General features: G+C 39.3%; 1 protein-coding gene across 4 annotated transcripts in view; it reads left to right on the top strand.

Moving 5' to 3' along the window:
* The first annotated feature begins 537 nt into the window (after positions 1–537).
* kctd16b (potassium channel tetramerization domain containing 16b) overlaps positions 538–17,341 on the top strand; it is a 425,600-nt gene continuing 408,796 nt past the window's right edge. For all 4 annotated transcript variants that reach the window (XM_039775246.1, XM_039775242.1, XM_039775245.1 and 1 more), the window contains exon 1: positions 538–2,776. In XM_039775246.1, the coding sequence (XP_039631180.1) occupies positions 1,933–2,776 (844 nt within the window). In that variant the 5' untranslated portion in view covers positions 538–1,932. The remainder of the gene's footprint in view (positions 2,777–17,341) is intronic.

Genomic DNA, 17,341 nt, shown 5'->3' with positions numbered 1-17,341 from the left:
CAGTGCTCGGTGCTAAATCGCTTAGGCTGAAAGGGCTTTTAAAGTGAAAGATTAATATGGCAGCCCATTAGTTGGAACGAAAACAAATTTAGCATTCAGCCGATGGAAAAATAAGCAGCGGAAAATTCAAACCAGGGATGGAAGGGCGTGGATGCAGTTGCACCTTATCGAATGCACATTTTTTGAAAGAGTATTGCACATAAGAAGCAGCAACTCCATGTGTCTACGCGCGACAGGGAGGGACAAGCGCCACGCTCAAAAGAGTGAACATATCCTTAGGGATCACGTATGCATTCGCGGATTTTTTTTAAATAAATGTTTTCCCACACAAAACTACTTGTCGTGTCAATACAACTCTGTATTTTAAAAATTTAATTTGTAGTTGAAGAGATCGGAATACAGACCGTTTCTTATTGTTATATTTATACTGTACATTCAAGCGCATTGCTTCTCCAGCTACAATTTGCCGATCTATGCATTGATTATGCAGGCACGTATATTTTTTAACCTTTAAAGAAGATTAGAAGACTAGACGATTCTGAGGATTATATTTTCCGATGTTTCGCTGCATTATATATATTGCGTTGTCACTGATGTAATTAATATTCTTTCAAACTTTACATTTCCTCAATTCTTCATATTATAAATCGTTTACAGCACCTACATCTATTTATCTGTCTATTTATATTACAATTAATTTATATAGCGCCTTTACCATGCTCACTGAAAATATATGAGAATCATCCTATAAAAAACGTTATCTGTGTATGTTATGCCTACGTAAGACCATGCACATGCATGCTAAAGCCACTGCGATGACAGCCCGCTATTTGGCATGGCGTTTTCCTTTAAGATGATGTAAGAGCTTTATTCCTCAGGATAATTTCTCCTGCACTGTGGAAGCAACAGCAGCGGCAGCAGCAGCAGCTGAAGCGCTTAGCTAGTCCTTGGTACCACCCTGCTCGACACTCAGCAGCATCCTCGACAGGCTTGGCAGAACGAAAGGCGCACGGAAGCGCCCGAGTCACGAGAACTGCGATTTGCCTTCAGCAGCAACCTGCAGCCATCGGCACGGCGCTCTCCGGCCAGTGGGGAAGAGGAGGTCAACTTTGCGCAGGCTTGCAGCAGGTTTGAGGAACTACTGGGTCGGATGCGTTCCAGGTGCGACTGTGTCATTTAAAGACTCTCTCGCTGAACTTCTCCGAGGGCGGACAGAGCCCTGAAAATCAACTCTAGGCCGTCGATCAGCTGTTACAGTTTCAAAGCTGACAGCCCTCCAGTGATGCTGGAAATATTGTTGATCTAGAAATTTCATTTGCTTTAAGAAATCGCCGCACGCCCAAAGGTGCTTAAAAGTTTGATTTCAACTTAACGGAAATCCAGCATTTTGAATGAGGGTCTCGGGGGGTACAACTCCTTGTCATATATATATATTTCTTACATTTGAAGTTATAAAAATGTAAAACGACGCTTGTACTTTTAAGTATACTTTCCTGTCCGTTTTTTACACTGTGGAATATTCTGAAAAGAGGTCTTGGAATGATAACCGGTTTTTTAGATATAATCAGCTACATCTTTTAAAGGCACACATTTGTAAGAAGTTCACTGAATGAATCTGGTGCAGTCAAAATTTTACTTTTCATGTATTTAAAACATCTCCACTTGTGTGTATGCGCCAGTTTTTCATAACAATTTGATTTGGAAAGAAAAGCTACTGGGTGATGCACAGCTAATTATTATGAAGAAGCTGATGTCTGCTGCTTTGCTGTCAACGGATTGTGAATTACTTCTTCAGCAGTATTTGTTTCACTGTGAAATGCAAAGTTTTCCTGTCAGCCTGGAAGAAATCTAACTGTCACTGCCAACAGAATCCGACTGCTTGCTTTTCACCGGGTCATTTGTCAAATATCCAGCTCAAAGATTTTTGCATGCATGACTGAAAAAATGGCTTTAAGTGGGAATTGTAGGACTTACCCTCCTGTAAAGGAGCAGGGCTCGGTTCAGGCTTCTTTCCCTGACGTGGTGGAGCTGAATGTGGGTGGCCAAGTTTACTTCACCCGCCATACCACACTAATAAGCATTCCCAACTCGCTGCTGGGAAAGATTTTTTCCCCAAAGAAGGATATGTCCAATGACCTGGCAAGGGACACAAAGGGGCGCTACTTTATAGACAGGGATGGATTTTTATTTCGATACATATTGGACTATCTGAGAGATAAGCAAGTTGTCCTTCCTGACCACTTTCCAGAAAAGGGGAGGCTGAAACGAGAAGCCGAATATTTCCAGTTACCTGAACTGGTCAAAATCCTTACCCCCGATGACCTTAAACAGAGTCCTGATGATCCATTCCATAGTGATTTTGAGGAGGCCTCTCAGGCCAGTGATCAAAGGGTATGTCCACCTGCATCTTTGGTACCCGCCGATCGGAAGTATGGCTTCATTACCGTGGGTTACAGAGGTTCCTGTACCATGGGTCGGGAAAGCCAAACTGATGCCAAGTTCAGACGGGTACCACGGATCTTGATTTGTGGAAGGATATGCTTAGCTAAAGAGGTCTTTGGGGATACATTAAATGAGAGCAGAGACCCAGACCGGCCTCCAGAGAGATACACCTCGAGGTTTTATCTAAAGTTTAAGCACCTAGAGAGGGCTTTCGATATGCTCTCTGAGTGTGGATTCCAGATGGTAGCCTGCAATTCTTCAGTGACAGCATCTTTTGTCAATCAGTACACCGATGACAAGATCTGGTCCAGTTACACTGAATATGTCTTCTACCGTAAGTCTGGCTTTAAATCCATCTTGCACATTTGCTAACCACGTGTCCTTTTTGTGTTAAAAATGTAAAGTTTGCCCTTGATTTTAGTGAGATATAGCAGGTAAATGTATGCTCTATGTTGACACATCCTTTCTTCAGTTAAAGCTGTGGTTGAACGATGAAAATATTTTATAATATAGGGAGTGAAAACAGACTGTGGCATTTGAGCTACCACTTGGAGGTGCAATTGTTTTATCCTTGGTTCCAAGGTTTAGCTGGAAATTCAATTTGTCAGATGAATTAAACATTTTAAAGTGGCCTGTCTAATGCAAAGTGGTGTTATAGACTTCAGACTGTCTTTAGTTTAGATTTTGGTCTATTTTATTTTATCATACTCTTCAGCTTTTGTTGCGTTAATATTGGAAGGTTGATCCCTTTTTGTCACAATGTTTTTTGAAACATAAGGAATCAGATAAAAGCAAAACATTTTTCATAATCTGCTTAAAGGGTGTGGAAGAACAGTCCTTTTAAAGTAGTCAGTGAATGATAAAAAGAAATAAATATGCAAGAATTATTGTCAATGGCCATCACCTTCTTGTTACCCCACACAAAGTGATTAGTCTTTGTATTCTGCTTCTGGGATGTTCAATTTGCAGGATTTTTGTTTTCTTTTTCTAAGCCATATGTCACCTTAGAGTTTCAATGACCTCAAATGAATGATTCCACCCCACCTGCCCATAATGACTAAAGTGCCTGCCATTTCATGACCAACGCCCAGCATTCAATCACACTTGGAAAGAAAGGAAAACTGAAGTGAGCATTATAGTTATTTCTAGCTATTTATGGAATTTCCCCCTAAATTGTTTGTTGCCTCAGTTTAAATCCACACCTACCTTTCTTCCCTGGCTTTCAGAGTAGCTCTGATGTATCAATTTGATCTTGATCATCCATCTTTTTTTTGCTTTCCTTAGCCAAGGGTTATCATTTTCAACACAAAAAAGCAGAATGAGTGCTCAGGTAACATGATATTATAGTTTTGTAATATGGTAATCAGGACATTTCTCTGCTAGGTTACCTAAGGTTCGTTTTAAGTAAATGTCTGTCATTAAAAGCGGTCGTGCTGGTTCACAAAAAGCATATCGTTATGGGCAGAATGACAGGCACAGCCATTCTCCAAGGAGCGTGTGCAATAATAAGCACGGGCAGCAAGGACCTTTACAAGTGACCCAGAGTTGGTCTAAAGGTTTTTGTTGCAGATTTATCAGAACGAGGCAGGAGTCAGCTTGCAACACTGGAAGTGGTTACTGGGGACATTTTTAATTACCTTAAATGAACGTCAGTGCCTTATCTTTCATGTGGTGTTCCATGCATGTGTGTGTCTTCTGACACAATACATATATAATCTGCAGAATTACGTGATTGGCTGTAGAGTGTAGCACAATGGAATTACACCAAAGATGTTACAAATTATACCCAGAAATTAGAAAGCAGGTGCCACAATAGTAAATGTTGGCTTTTTGATCTTAACTCAGGTATAAGGTGAAGCCAGTTATTTGTTCATTAATTATAAGTTCTTTGGATACCCACTGACCTTTCACGTTTGACTGTTTCCAAGGGTGATAATGCGGTGATACATGATCAAATCGAGGCTTGTATGATTTTACAAGTGAGTGCCCCTGAAGTCACTAGTGTGTCTAGTCAAAGGATATTTGGTAGTCATGCTGAGCTTGGGGTTTGAATGAGAATACATGCATGACTCTGTACTTAAGTAATATAGTTCAATCATATGGAATGGCTTCCCTTTTGATGCAGAATCCTCTGAACTTACTGAATTACTGGAATGTAATTTGACATCCATACTGAAATATCCATGACTGGCGGAATGTCACCATATTTTAATATCACCAAATGGTCATATACTGTATACAGTAGTTTATAGCCAATGACTAGGCTTTAAGACATCGCATACCATAGCATTCTCAGATTTGCTTAATCCAAGTCATGGAAACAGAAAGGTGGAGCCTAACCTGGCAACAATGTGTGCAAGGGAGGAGGCGGCCCTGGACACGTTGGTAGTCCATCACAGGGTCCAACTTACACACTCACACTGGTTGCTAATTTGGCCAATCAAATTAACCTGGACATCTTTGGCCATGTGGGAGGAAACCAAATGACGCCATGGGCTGAACATTCAGGCTCTACATGGACAGAGACTGGGCCCAGGATTCATTGTCAAATTGCTGGATCTGCGTGGCAGCAGCGCTATTTGCACTTCACTATACTGCCCCACTAGGCTCTGTTTTCATCTTAAGTAAGTCTTAAATAATAAGTATAAATATGTGTGCTCTGAAACCAAAACCACAGCAGGTTTTAAGTACAGTTCATTTAGTTATTATTCATTTTGGAATCAATACACGGTTCTTAAAATAAACTTTTATTTTTGTTCTTAAAGTTTTAGTACTTTGCTACAGTGCTACTAACAATTTAAATAAATAAATGCAAAAGTATTAATTTTTTATCTCAGTGTGATGTCATTTATTTGCAGTTATTGTCCAGGATTTCAGTACTTAATGAATATTATAAATAATATTCTTAACTATTATTATTATTAATTTTTTTTGCAAATGAGCAGTCATTAAGGACAGATGACGCTCAGAGTTCTGTGCATCCCATAGGAATGCCAATACTGTGGTGTGGATAAGCTCATCACGTCTGAGCATTCTCAGTCAGCCTCACAGTCACTTTAGTCCTCTCACGTGCCATTTGGTTAATCTCCTTGCCCAGTTTGTCTCCTGCTTATTCACAGGCCGCACTCTCCATTTCCACTTTGTCTTCTTTGCTTCTTTGCACACGTCCTTGAGCTTCGTGACTCTACACAGCCACTCCTTGGTCTTGCAGTCATAGAGCATGATGCCGACCATGTGCGTCTTCATTCTCCTTTGTGTGGTTCTCCGTCATTGATATGGGCCCAGTGGATTATCCCACATCTCTGAGCCATGGTCAAGAACAGAAGCACACAGCGATGGAAGAGGCAATGCCTGAAATTCATATTCTCAAACCCTCTGTTAAAACAGACCAAAACCACACAGAAAAGGCTGGGGCACCACAGGTTTCCCTTTGACTGCACAAGGAAATGAGGAAAAGTGGGAGTTGGGAAACACTGATGTGCCTATCTCAGCGGCCCTACAATAATTGACCCCCATGTCTGTTGTTGGAGGCCAGTTTTATAGTGCTGACCGAAAGAGTTAAGCACAGAGGTGAAATCAGAGTTAGGCTCACTGTTTTTCTTCTCGGTTGTGGTTTTCCTGGCTGGAAGGAAAAGAGACAAAAGGGTAAGTGGTGGTGTTACATTCAAGACTTCCCTTGGTGTACTCTTTAAATTGGTCCAGCTATTTCTTTATGCTATAGTTTTACTGGATGGGTCATTTTGTCTGTCTGGGTCCTCTGCATCAGTCTGATACAACATACGTCAGTTATGGTGTCTCGACGGTGCTATTGAGCCATACTTAAATGTTGCCTGTGAGACAAAACTAATTAAAATGAAAAACGTGTTCCTTTACTGGGTTAGTAAGTAAGTATGTCTGATAATTCTATATCAATCTGATACTACATATGTTCAACATGCTGGCCTATTACTGCTTGATGAGCATTATTCAAATTGTATCATGCCTCAATGTATGTATTCGTTTAACATTTAGCTCTGTACATGGAAATCCATTACATGCACTGAAGTGAATGTCATTGTGGAAAAGCTCATTTGCATTAAATTGACTTGGTTGCTGCCAGCAATGAGCAAAGCTTACAAACGTTACGTTACACAGTAGTTACTAGAAATCACACCACTACCATAAATTCTGGAAGATGCAATAGTTTTTGAAAATTAAGACCTCCACTACTTTGGATCCACAAAATTGGTCTTAGATACTTTTTTGGAATTAGTTGATGCCTCTGCATTATAGAACTCTAGAATCAACACACTTTGTGTGTGCTAGGAGTTTGACTAGTACTTATGTATTCGATCCCAGCAGCATTGGGTTTAAGCCAGGAAACAGCCTTGTAAGGAAGGCCACTTCATCAGAGGTTCACTTAACAGATGATATCCAATAACTCATTGCTTCTACACCCTTGAAGAATTGTCCCACTGTTATGATTTAAAATTTGTGTGTGAAACAGCTATTAAACATTCTTCATCAAGTTCAAGGACAAAAGCCAGAGCCTGTCCCAGTGGCATCAGATGCCATTCAGAGTAGGTAGGACACATTCACACACACACACTCACTCATATAAGACCACATTAGAGTTACCAATTAATGCAATACAGTCGTCTTTGGAAAGAGAGTATGTGGAGGGAAAAGGACATGGAAACACAGGGAGAATGTACAAACCTCATAGAGGCAGTGCTTAGGTCATAGTTCACACCCAGGACTCTGGAGCTGTGGCAAAACAGCCCTACCCACTGTGCCACCCTGGCTCAAAGATACTGATGCAAATATTTTTCTATTTCGTCCTATGAAATACTCAGGAAAAAAGCTTTTTTGAAACAACAGTTATGTTGTGATAATACAATTACCCATAATGCATTACATATCATAAATACATTGCATCATTTCCTCTGTATTTCTGCAATGTGAGCACAGGCAGGTTAAGTGACTCGGTCAGGGTCACAAAGTGAGTCAGTGAAGGGAATTAAGCTGACAGGTTATAGTCCAGTGAGTTAGCCACTGGGCCACACTGCTGTTCAGTGAGATGACAGTGATTAATCATAGGGGGTGTCAGATCAAAGGTTTGCCTTCCCAGACTCGCTCAGAGCTATCACTGCGAGGTCAAGCATTTGCTGTTTATTTCTTTGCCCCTAGTTTTAGCCTTTGTGCTTTGTCTGAGTAGCATGTACACATGCAAGGAAATGTGTGTTCTTACCATGAAGTAATTAATATAAATTTACCTGGGTTTCAGAACTGTCTGCCATGTTCTGCAAAAAGCAAAATTTAAGCAAACCATTGAAGTTGCCATAATGCTGCAGATGTAAGAAGAGTCATTTTTGATTTGGAGAGGCACAGTGATGTTGTAATTAGTGCTACTATTCCATACATTTTAGGTACTTGGGCTGAATTCTCAGCCTGGCCTTCTCTGTATGCAGTCGGCACATTTTTCTTGGGTTTCAGTGGACTTCCTTCATAACATTGTACTTTGTTAAAAAATGTATGTCGGGGTAATAGCTGACTTGAAATCTGCATGACAGTGCTCCGAGATGACCTAGCTTCATATTTCATCTCTTTCAGGAAATATTAAGGAAGTTTCTCAAACCTTGCAAAGCTGTATGTGGGCAAACAGATTTAGAAAATTTTGGATAAAGCAAAGAAGACATTGCCATAACAACATTAACTGCATGGAAGCTTTTACAAACAAAAATCAATACCCACATATGGTTAACTGTAAGGATCATTTCTCATCAGCCCCAAAACAACAAATTTAATGCAAACATGCTTAGATGTATTTATCAGATCATTGTAGGAGATTAAGGTTAAGATGTCAAGCTTATGCATCTCCTAGCTTATGAGCAAGTGCTCTTTTAAAATCTGGTAGTGCTGCTCCTGTTTGGCAGACAGAAGGACAATAAACAGATCTTGTGTGAGGTGCGACGGGTCAGAAAAACTCTTAATGGCTTTACGTTTCTGTCTAAAACTGAAGAGTACATCCACAACGCATGGGTGGCAACTAATGATTTTATCAGTGGGTACAGCAGGCTTCTTTTTGGCAGAAAGATAGATTATGATTTGCATGGAAGTGGAAGTAATCTTAGCTGTGATGGCAGAAGATGCTGTCTTAACACTGTAAAGCTAAATATTTTCCTAAAAAGTACTAAATGATTAGTATATTTTATTTTTGTCATTTTATAAATGTTAATAAATAGCATTCTGCTATTTAAAAGACAGCTAATAATGCTTTCTGGTAAGTGTGATCATTTTCCTGGGGGTTGCAGTCATTTACTGCTGTTAGCTTTAAATTGATGCATTAATTGGCCTAGACTTTTCTCATATTGATTTTCTCTGAATAAATGTTGCACCGGTGAGCTGTCACATATCAAGTCTGAAAGTGATCCATCTGCATAGCCATACTGCACAGTGCATAGATCAAATATTTCAAAAATGTGCACGTCTGGATGCTTACAAGATATGCCCCCATCCAGCCGGCTGTCATTCCTTATTCAGCCCTCATGCTAGTGAAAGACTTGTGCTGTGCCAGATCCAATGAAACCTGTAATATTACAATCCCACATGCTGCGTCTCATCCAAATTGAGCAGATGAGGCAGCCTAATGTGAAGAAGAGCTCCTTTAGTATTTCTCATTAGCTCCCATAAATAGGAGATGTGGAAGTAGGCAAGTGGGCCATTAGCAACTGTGAAGAGATTCTAATTGTTTTACTAACTATTCTTTCATCACAAAAAAAAAAAATCCAGGAAAAAAATGGGATTGCAGTTAAGAAGAAGGGTGGGTAAATATAACAACATAATGTGATATATACTATATGGCCAAAAATATCTAGACATCTCTCGAAATTACTGAGTTCAAGTGTTTCAGCTGCACTCATTGGTAACTGTAGTATAAAATCAAGCAGCTAACCTTGGAATCTCCATTGACAAATAGTGGCAATAGAAGAGTTTGGTGACTTCAAATGTGGCACTGTCATATGATGCCACCTTTGTCAACAGCCAATATGTGTAATATCTGCCCTGGTCAACTGTAGTGGAAGCATTGAGGAGCAACAGCAGCTCAGCCACAAAGTGGGAGACTATGCAAATTCACAGAGTGGGGCTACTAAGTACTGAAAAGTGAGCATGTAAAAATCACCTATCCTCTGTTTTATTACTCACAACAGAGTTTCAAACTGCATCTGGAAGCAACATCGGCACAAGAACTGTGCATCAGGAGCTTAATGAAATGGATTTCCATAGCTGGGCATTTACACACAAGCCTAAGATCACTGTGTGCAATGGCAAACATAGGCTGGAGTGGTGTAAAGCACACCGTGATTGGGCTCTGGAACAGTGGAGTAGAACACTACCTTCTGGAATATATAAGGTCTACTATAAAGTCTGGTGGAGGAGGGATAATGGTCTGAGGCTGTTTTTCTTGGTTTTGACTAGGCCCCTCCAGTGAAGGGTACTGTTTCCAGTGAAGGGTACTGTTAATACTAAAGCACACAAGGAAATTTTAGACATTTGTAATCTACCAATTTTGTGGCAGCAGTTTGGGGAGGGCCCTTTTCTGTTCCAGCATGACTGTGGCTCTGTGCTCAAAGCCACATCCATAAAGACATGGAGTTTCCTACAAAGAGCCCTGACCTCATCACTGCTGAATCCCTTTGGGATGAGATTTAATGCTGATTGTAAACTGGGTCTATTTGTCCAACATCAATACTCGTCTTAATAAATGCTGTTATGGCTGAATGGTCACAAATTCCCATAGACACACTTTTATGGAAAGCCTTCCCAGAAGAGTAGAGTCTGTTTTAGCTCCAAGGGGGCAAACTCCATATTAAGGCCAGTGGTTTTGGAATTTGATGATCAGCAATCTCATGCAAATGTAATGGTCAGATATTCACAAAACTTTAGCCATATAGTGTAGCATAAATAGTGTCTCTATTCAGGAATCACTTACGGTGATGGGCCACCCATGGCTGCTTGTCCTACCTGAGACAGCAGGATACCAATTCAGGGCCTTTGGATTAGAGCCTGAGGAGTTTAATGGGAAATTCTTTGCTTCATGCTTCTAACTTCAAAGGTACCACTTACAGTATGTAGCACCAGGCTCTTGCCTCCTCTCTGAAACTTTGCTACTGTTGCTTCTACTGTTACACTTAACCCTTCCGTGAGCTAATCTAGGTTAAAACACTATTTCTCTTTGCTGAGTTACTCACTCATTGCAACACCCCCCTCTCATTTGCCTGTTCCCCCTGAAACAGCAGCAGTAGGATGTGAACTTAGTGCCTTTGAATTACAAAACACCCTTTAAGTTTGTGGAGCTAAAAAAGAAGTCTTTGAAGTACAGTACATTGGCTTATTGGGCTTTGAACTATGAGGGTACCTCTTATGAAGCAGCAGTCTCTCTCGCTCTCTCATCTTTGCTACAATTGTCCCTTCAGTAACAATAACATACCAGCATAACATAGCAGAGCACAGCACAGTATACCAGAGTACAACTTAATGTAGTATAGCATAGTATAGTATGACACAGCATAACATACCATGACTGACATTCTCCAAGCTATTTAATCCTATTCATGGTTTTGGGGGCAGATAGCAGGGCATTCCATTGGAGCACTGTTATATAGTCTGAGTAAGTTTAGTCTGACCTACAGATTTTTAAGGGTGTGGGGAGAAAAACCAAAGTAACTGAACGAAAGCCCAACGGACATGATGAGAATATGAAAACTCCACACAGGCAACAGCTGGAGGATAGCGTTTTGTTAAAAACAAATTTATTATCCAGCATGGTTATGACTATCTCTTTCACTCTTGATCTGGTTTTACTATCATGAGTGCTATATGATGGAAGGGTCTGATGGTGACCCTGTCCTTTCTATAGTACTTTATAGACCTGAAGATAGCAGAAATTTGATTCTTGCTGTATTGTATTTACATTTACTAGCCTGTCATGAAGATGTGTTTGTAATGTTCACCTTCAGGATAAACCAGGATTAGACCCTCCTGTGGTTAAAATACTTCCTTCCTTCTCCTAATATTTAGACCCCACATGGCTTATTTTGAGGCAAGCAATGAAGCAAGTTTATGCTTTTATTTACTCCTTATACGTTAACAGTCTTCAACTTGAGTTTCTGAGTGTGCCTAAAGCAAAAGTAAATAACATGATTGTGGCAGTACACAACATTACAACCTGGATGGATAGCAGCTCTTCTTGCTAGAAGTCTAGACACATTGGTCAGATGGCTCTTCAGACTTGTATTACGGTTATTAATCTTTGATCTGGTGTGGTCTGTGGATGGAATAAGAGACAGAGACCCAGAACTTTTGAAACAATGAGGCGTTATAGTTTTTGGGCCCACTCCCTTCTTTTGTCCAGGCCTCCTGCCCTTGAACTAATCCTGGCTAGGCACGATCTATGTCCTCAAATCTTCTACCAATGAGCATTCTACCTGTGACCCTGGGCTAGGACAAAATGTGTCTGTTGTCTTTGCTGACCCTAACCGGTGGTTAATGTGCCTTTTCCTCTTTTAGCTGGTTCTGACCTATGTGGTAATCCATATCTATCAATTGTAAACTTACAGTGGAAAATTTTCTTCTAAATATAGGTAGTCATTGACTTATGACCTATGCGTCTCGCAACCATTCGACTTACAATCGCTACTGTGTACAGTTTTCACCACGTCAGCTGCAATTGCCATGACTCATTCATCTCGATCAGAGTTTATTACATGCAGCAGTTTTGACTACATTCAGTTACATTTGCCTTACAATTACAAGAAAAAAGGCAATTGATCTTGATACAATAATGAAGATGATCAAGCAGTATTAGGGAGGAATGAAAACAATTGCGATTGTATGTGACTTCAAGTTATCCCATTGTAACTGGTGTACCCCGCACATGCTCTAATGCTGCGTCCTGGCTTTGTACCTGGTTACCCTTCGAAGCTTCTGCGTTGTGATTCATGATGTCCCATTTCATACAAACTTCCTTGAAAGGGTAATGCAAAAAACACTGAACTCCTTTATTTGTTTCTATTCATTACTAACAGGCTGAAATATTAAAACAGAAAACATAAGAGTGCTCAAAATCTGTCAGTACAATTCGTCCTCTCACACTTAACACAGTGTACACTGGGAGAGGCTCACGCTGATGATGTCACATAACTCTGACAAAAAAAAGATTCATGGAGTTGTTAAAGGTTCGGCACCCATGCGAGCAACAGTAATAACAAAACAAAATAATGAAAAAACAACACCAAAAACAAAAAAAAAATCTACACAATGTGCTAAGAATGATAATAAAAAAGATATAAAACAAACAATATGACTTAAGGGATTTACTATTCAGAACTATTCATACTGTCAGGTTTGAATACATATACCAGTCTGTCTTCCATCCATATCTACATACTGGTCATAAATCGGCGACAACCTGTTCTTTAAGTTTTTCTAATACTGTACATGCTATATCAATACAATAATAGCAGTACAGTAGACTGTATTGATGGGAAAGCAGACACACCAAACGGTTGTTTGAACTCCAAGAGTCCATCCTCATATCAATGACTGATAGAGGATTTTTGCTGTCCAATACAGTAAGACATTTTGGAACATCTTTGATGGATACCTGGAAAAAATCTTTGTAAGGTAGAAAAAATGTAATTGAATAAGTTTCTGAGGTGCTGGAATCCACATAAAATATTTTGCTACATGTTTAAGCAGGTCCATTTGTCTATTAAATGTTTTAGTCATGTTCTTTTTTCGACAGTGACTTGACACTTTTTAAAGAAGTGCTGCCCTTGACCTTTCCATCGTATTATTCTATTATCACTTCATTGTAATTTATTCAGGAAATTGTTTGCGAGCAGAATTGTGGAAGTTTGGTCTACTGGCAGAAAGTATAATATTGCACTCTCTAATGGCTAGCAGCAACAAAAATTAATAATTGGTTTAGATTCTTCTAACAAAACTGTTTATTTTAGTTAATGCCTTTCAACGTGTAACGTTGTATGAAAACCTCTTCAAAAGGCGTACCCCTTATCAAACCTTATCAATACGTCTTGACTATCCATTGTTCTCCTGTCTTGCTAAATGAATCTCAGCCTGGAGAGGTCTATTAATTTTTTACATCTGAGATGTCTCAATTAAAGGTTTTCCAGTGCTTTATCAGTTCTAGTGTCTTTATAAACAGGGAATTCCAGTCTCTGTATTATATCTTGCGTGAAGAATGGGCCCTAGTTGCCTTGTAAACTTGTATATTGTAATCTTTTCAGTTAGCCAATAACAAATGTCATTTTGCTTGACTCCTCATTTCATCCCTAATTGCTAACACGGTACAACACCCTACTACTACAAACGTGTAACATCAAAACTAAGAAAATGTGTATTGTTTTTCCAAATGTATGCTGAGATATCTGTGTGTTGTGGTCCTGCCTTGTTCATGGACAACACCCAAAGGTACCCTCAATTATTCCAGTCAAATCCCATTTTGGGGACCACTTCACATTGGTATTCTAACCCACAAGTCCAGATGCTATCCCAAGTCAGGTATTATTTATGTATTCTTAAAAGATAAGTATGATATTGAGATATTTCTTCACAGTCATGGTATACATTAATTTGCCACATGGAAATGTTCTATTAAATAAACATTTTAAAAAATGTCCAGCATGCTCTTTGCCTTTTGTAATGGAGGCATCAGGATCCTAATGTGACAAAATGCCTTAAAACGTCCCGAACATGTCCATTTTGAGGCAGCAAAGATTTCAATTTAAGAAAACATGCCTTTTTCTGTTTCTGAGGCATGCTTATGACAACCTTTATTAATGAAAACCAAATGAATTTTAACATAGATGCTAGGTACAATTATCTCTCAGTAAAATTACGTTACTTGCTTGTTTGTCCGCTCACAGAGGCTTCTCTCCCTTTCTGCTTTTTTCCTTCCTAAAACAATACAGATAACACTTTTTTGTAATATGTAGGCAATCCTATGATGCAGATCAATAATCAATAACATTTTGGCTTGGAAAAAGGATGTGTGCTTTGGCAGCTTTTTTTTTTTTACATTGGGACCCTGGTACCCATTAGCTCCGTTATAAAACACAAGAGTAGGCTAAAAATTTTTAATAAATAAAATATGCTTTACTTTAGAATGCAATTTCATGTGAAATTAAAGGTTTAATCAATATATACCCTGATTGTAAAGAAATAATTTGACTTGAAAAATACCAAGCTTATCCTTTAAGGATGGTTGACTCCTTTTGTTATAGTAGTGCTTAATTGAACAGGTACCAATACATTTCCTGTCATATATTGCAATATGTATGTTTTATTAGACATTTCTTAATTTTATATTTCATGTAAAAGAAATAAGAACCTGTCATTCAGCATGAAAAATATTCTTGATTCATCAGGATTAAGAATAACAAGACCCTCCATACAAAGCACAGCGATTAATATTTTATGCCTAACTATAGTCTTACCTTACAAGGTGCACACCAGTTACTAAGCTCTACTATACTTTTTTTACTTTTTTCAGATTATATTCCCCCATTATTTTAACGGAACTCAATAAATTATAAAGCATAATGTGCACCTAATCATGGAATCTTTTTAAAAACTGCAGCTGCGCCTGATACGAGACTGCTACACATGTAGCATGGAAATGGCACAAAGTGGCTTCCCTGAAAAAAGTACATGTTTACTGGATAAAAAACCCTTAGAGACAAATCATTTCAGTCAGCTGAAGATACTGACTCCAAATGATTTATTTATATTGGTTCAATCAATATACTGTATAAAGACCTAAAAAACTTTATTTTCTAATTGAACCCCCAAATAATGAATTGTGCTGTAATCTTTGTGTATTTGCCAATTAAAATGTTGCTTTAATTCTGTTGACGTACTGGATATGAACATTTTCACTAGTTGTATTAAATGTCAAATTAAAGCATATCCCATGGATCCAGTATATTGACATTCTCAACAAAGATGTGAAGGAGTCAGATGTTACACTGATTCACCAGATATGTAACTTATCAAACTGAAATGCTGAATGAGTCAGTAAGTGAAAAAGATCTGCCATTGACTTAATAGTTTACTGCTCAAAGTTACGTCCACTGCCCTGGCAGGAAGATATGGCTGCTATGCATTTAAATAAATTCTCATATATGTATTATTTCCAAAAAGTTGAAATGGATGATAGCACTTTCTAAAAACCAGACAGATATAATAATAATAATAATAATAATAATTTATTAAATTTATATAACGGGTGGCACAGTGGGTTCGCTTACCGGGTCCTCCCTGCGTGGAGTTTGCATGTTCTCCACGTGTCTGCGTGGGTTTCCTCTGGGTGCTCCAGTTTCCTCTCACAGTCCAAAGACATGCAAGTTAGGTGCATTGGCGATCCTAAATTGTTCCTAGTGTGTGTGCCCTGCGGTGGGCTGGCGCCCTGCCTAGGATTTGTTTCCTGCCTTGCGCCCTGTGTTGGCTGAGATTGGCTCCAGCAGACCCCTGTGACCCTGTGTTAGGATATAGCGGGTTGGATAATGGATGGATGGATGTTTATATAACACCTTTCAAGGTACTTAGGGGGCTTTACATAATGAGTGGGAAGCTACTTCAACCACCATCAATGTGTATAGTATTCACCTGGATGATGATATGGCTGCCATTTTGTATCAGTATACTCACCACACATTAACTGTTAAGTGGTGAAGGGGTGAGAGACAGTTAGCCAATCAGAGACAAGGGATGATTAGGAGGCCAGAATGACCAGGCCACAGTGGTAAATTTAGCCAGGACATCGGGATACACCCTAGTCATTACGAAGGATGCCTAGAGATCTTTAATGATCATGGAGAGTCAGAACCTCAGTTTATTATCTCATGTGAAGGATGGCACCATTTTTTACAGCACAGTGTCCCCATCACTGCACTGGGGAATTGGAATTTGCATTCAGCCAAGAGGGTAAAACCCCCTCTTCCAGCAGCAACCCAAGCTTTTTCCTGGTTGGCCTCCCATCCAAGTACTGGCCAAGCCTGGACACGCTTAGATTCAGGTGGATGACCTGCTCTGAAGTGCATGTGGTATGGATGCTGGGAAAAAGATATGGCATGAACCTGCTGTACTTTCAACACTGAGTATGGTGTTGTGTGAAATGGGATTGCTAAAGTTATACTAATCCATCATACAATAATGTAATAATTATCATCCCCAATCCATTTAAATTCATTTCATCCAATTTTCAGAGTTGTGCGTTCCAGAAGTTACTTTGGAAGGATTAAATTAACAGCATTAGCTGATTCTAGATAGGATGCCAACACATCACCAGGCACACTCATCACACTTGGCCAGTTCAGAGCTCTCAGTAAAGCCAGTACACATACTTTTAGGATGTGAGAGGAAAAGCAGAGTACTTAGAGAAAAACCCCTGCTGACAATGGAGGACTCTACAAACTCCAAGCTCACAGAGGCTAAGCTGAGATTCCGGGTGCTAACCACTCCCTGACCTGGCCACCCAGGGGATTCAAAATCAGTGATTTAATAATTGATAACAGTCATTATGGATATTAAGAGTGAGTGAGTGTTTATATAACTATAATGATGAACACTGCTAATTAGTTATTACAGTGCTGCTATATATTAAAAATTTGTAGAGACAGACTAAAATGTATATTAAAGTAGAAAACACTCAGGACTTGTCCTCTCCTTTAAAATTATGTCTGTACACGTTTAATGTTCTTATTATTGATGGTGTCGTGCTTATGGTAGAGAACTTTAAACCCTAAAAGTTGCTGGTTCACTTCTCATGTCATGTCACTGTGTGACCCTAAGCATGCCACTTAATCTGCTGATATCCTGCTATTGGAAGTCACCT

Source organism: Polypterus senegalus, chromosome 13 (assembly GCF_016835505.1).
Source record: "Polypterus senegalus isolate Bchr_013 chromosome 13, ASM1683550v1, whole genome shotgun sequence".
NCBI classification, from domain to species: domain Eukaryota; kingdom Metazoa; phylum Chordata; class Cladistia; order Polypteriformes; family Polypteridae; genus Polypterus; species Polypterus senegalus.
Note: the sequence above shows the minus strand (reverse complement) of the source record. Positions and strands in the feature narration are given on the sequence as shown.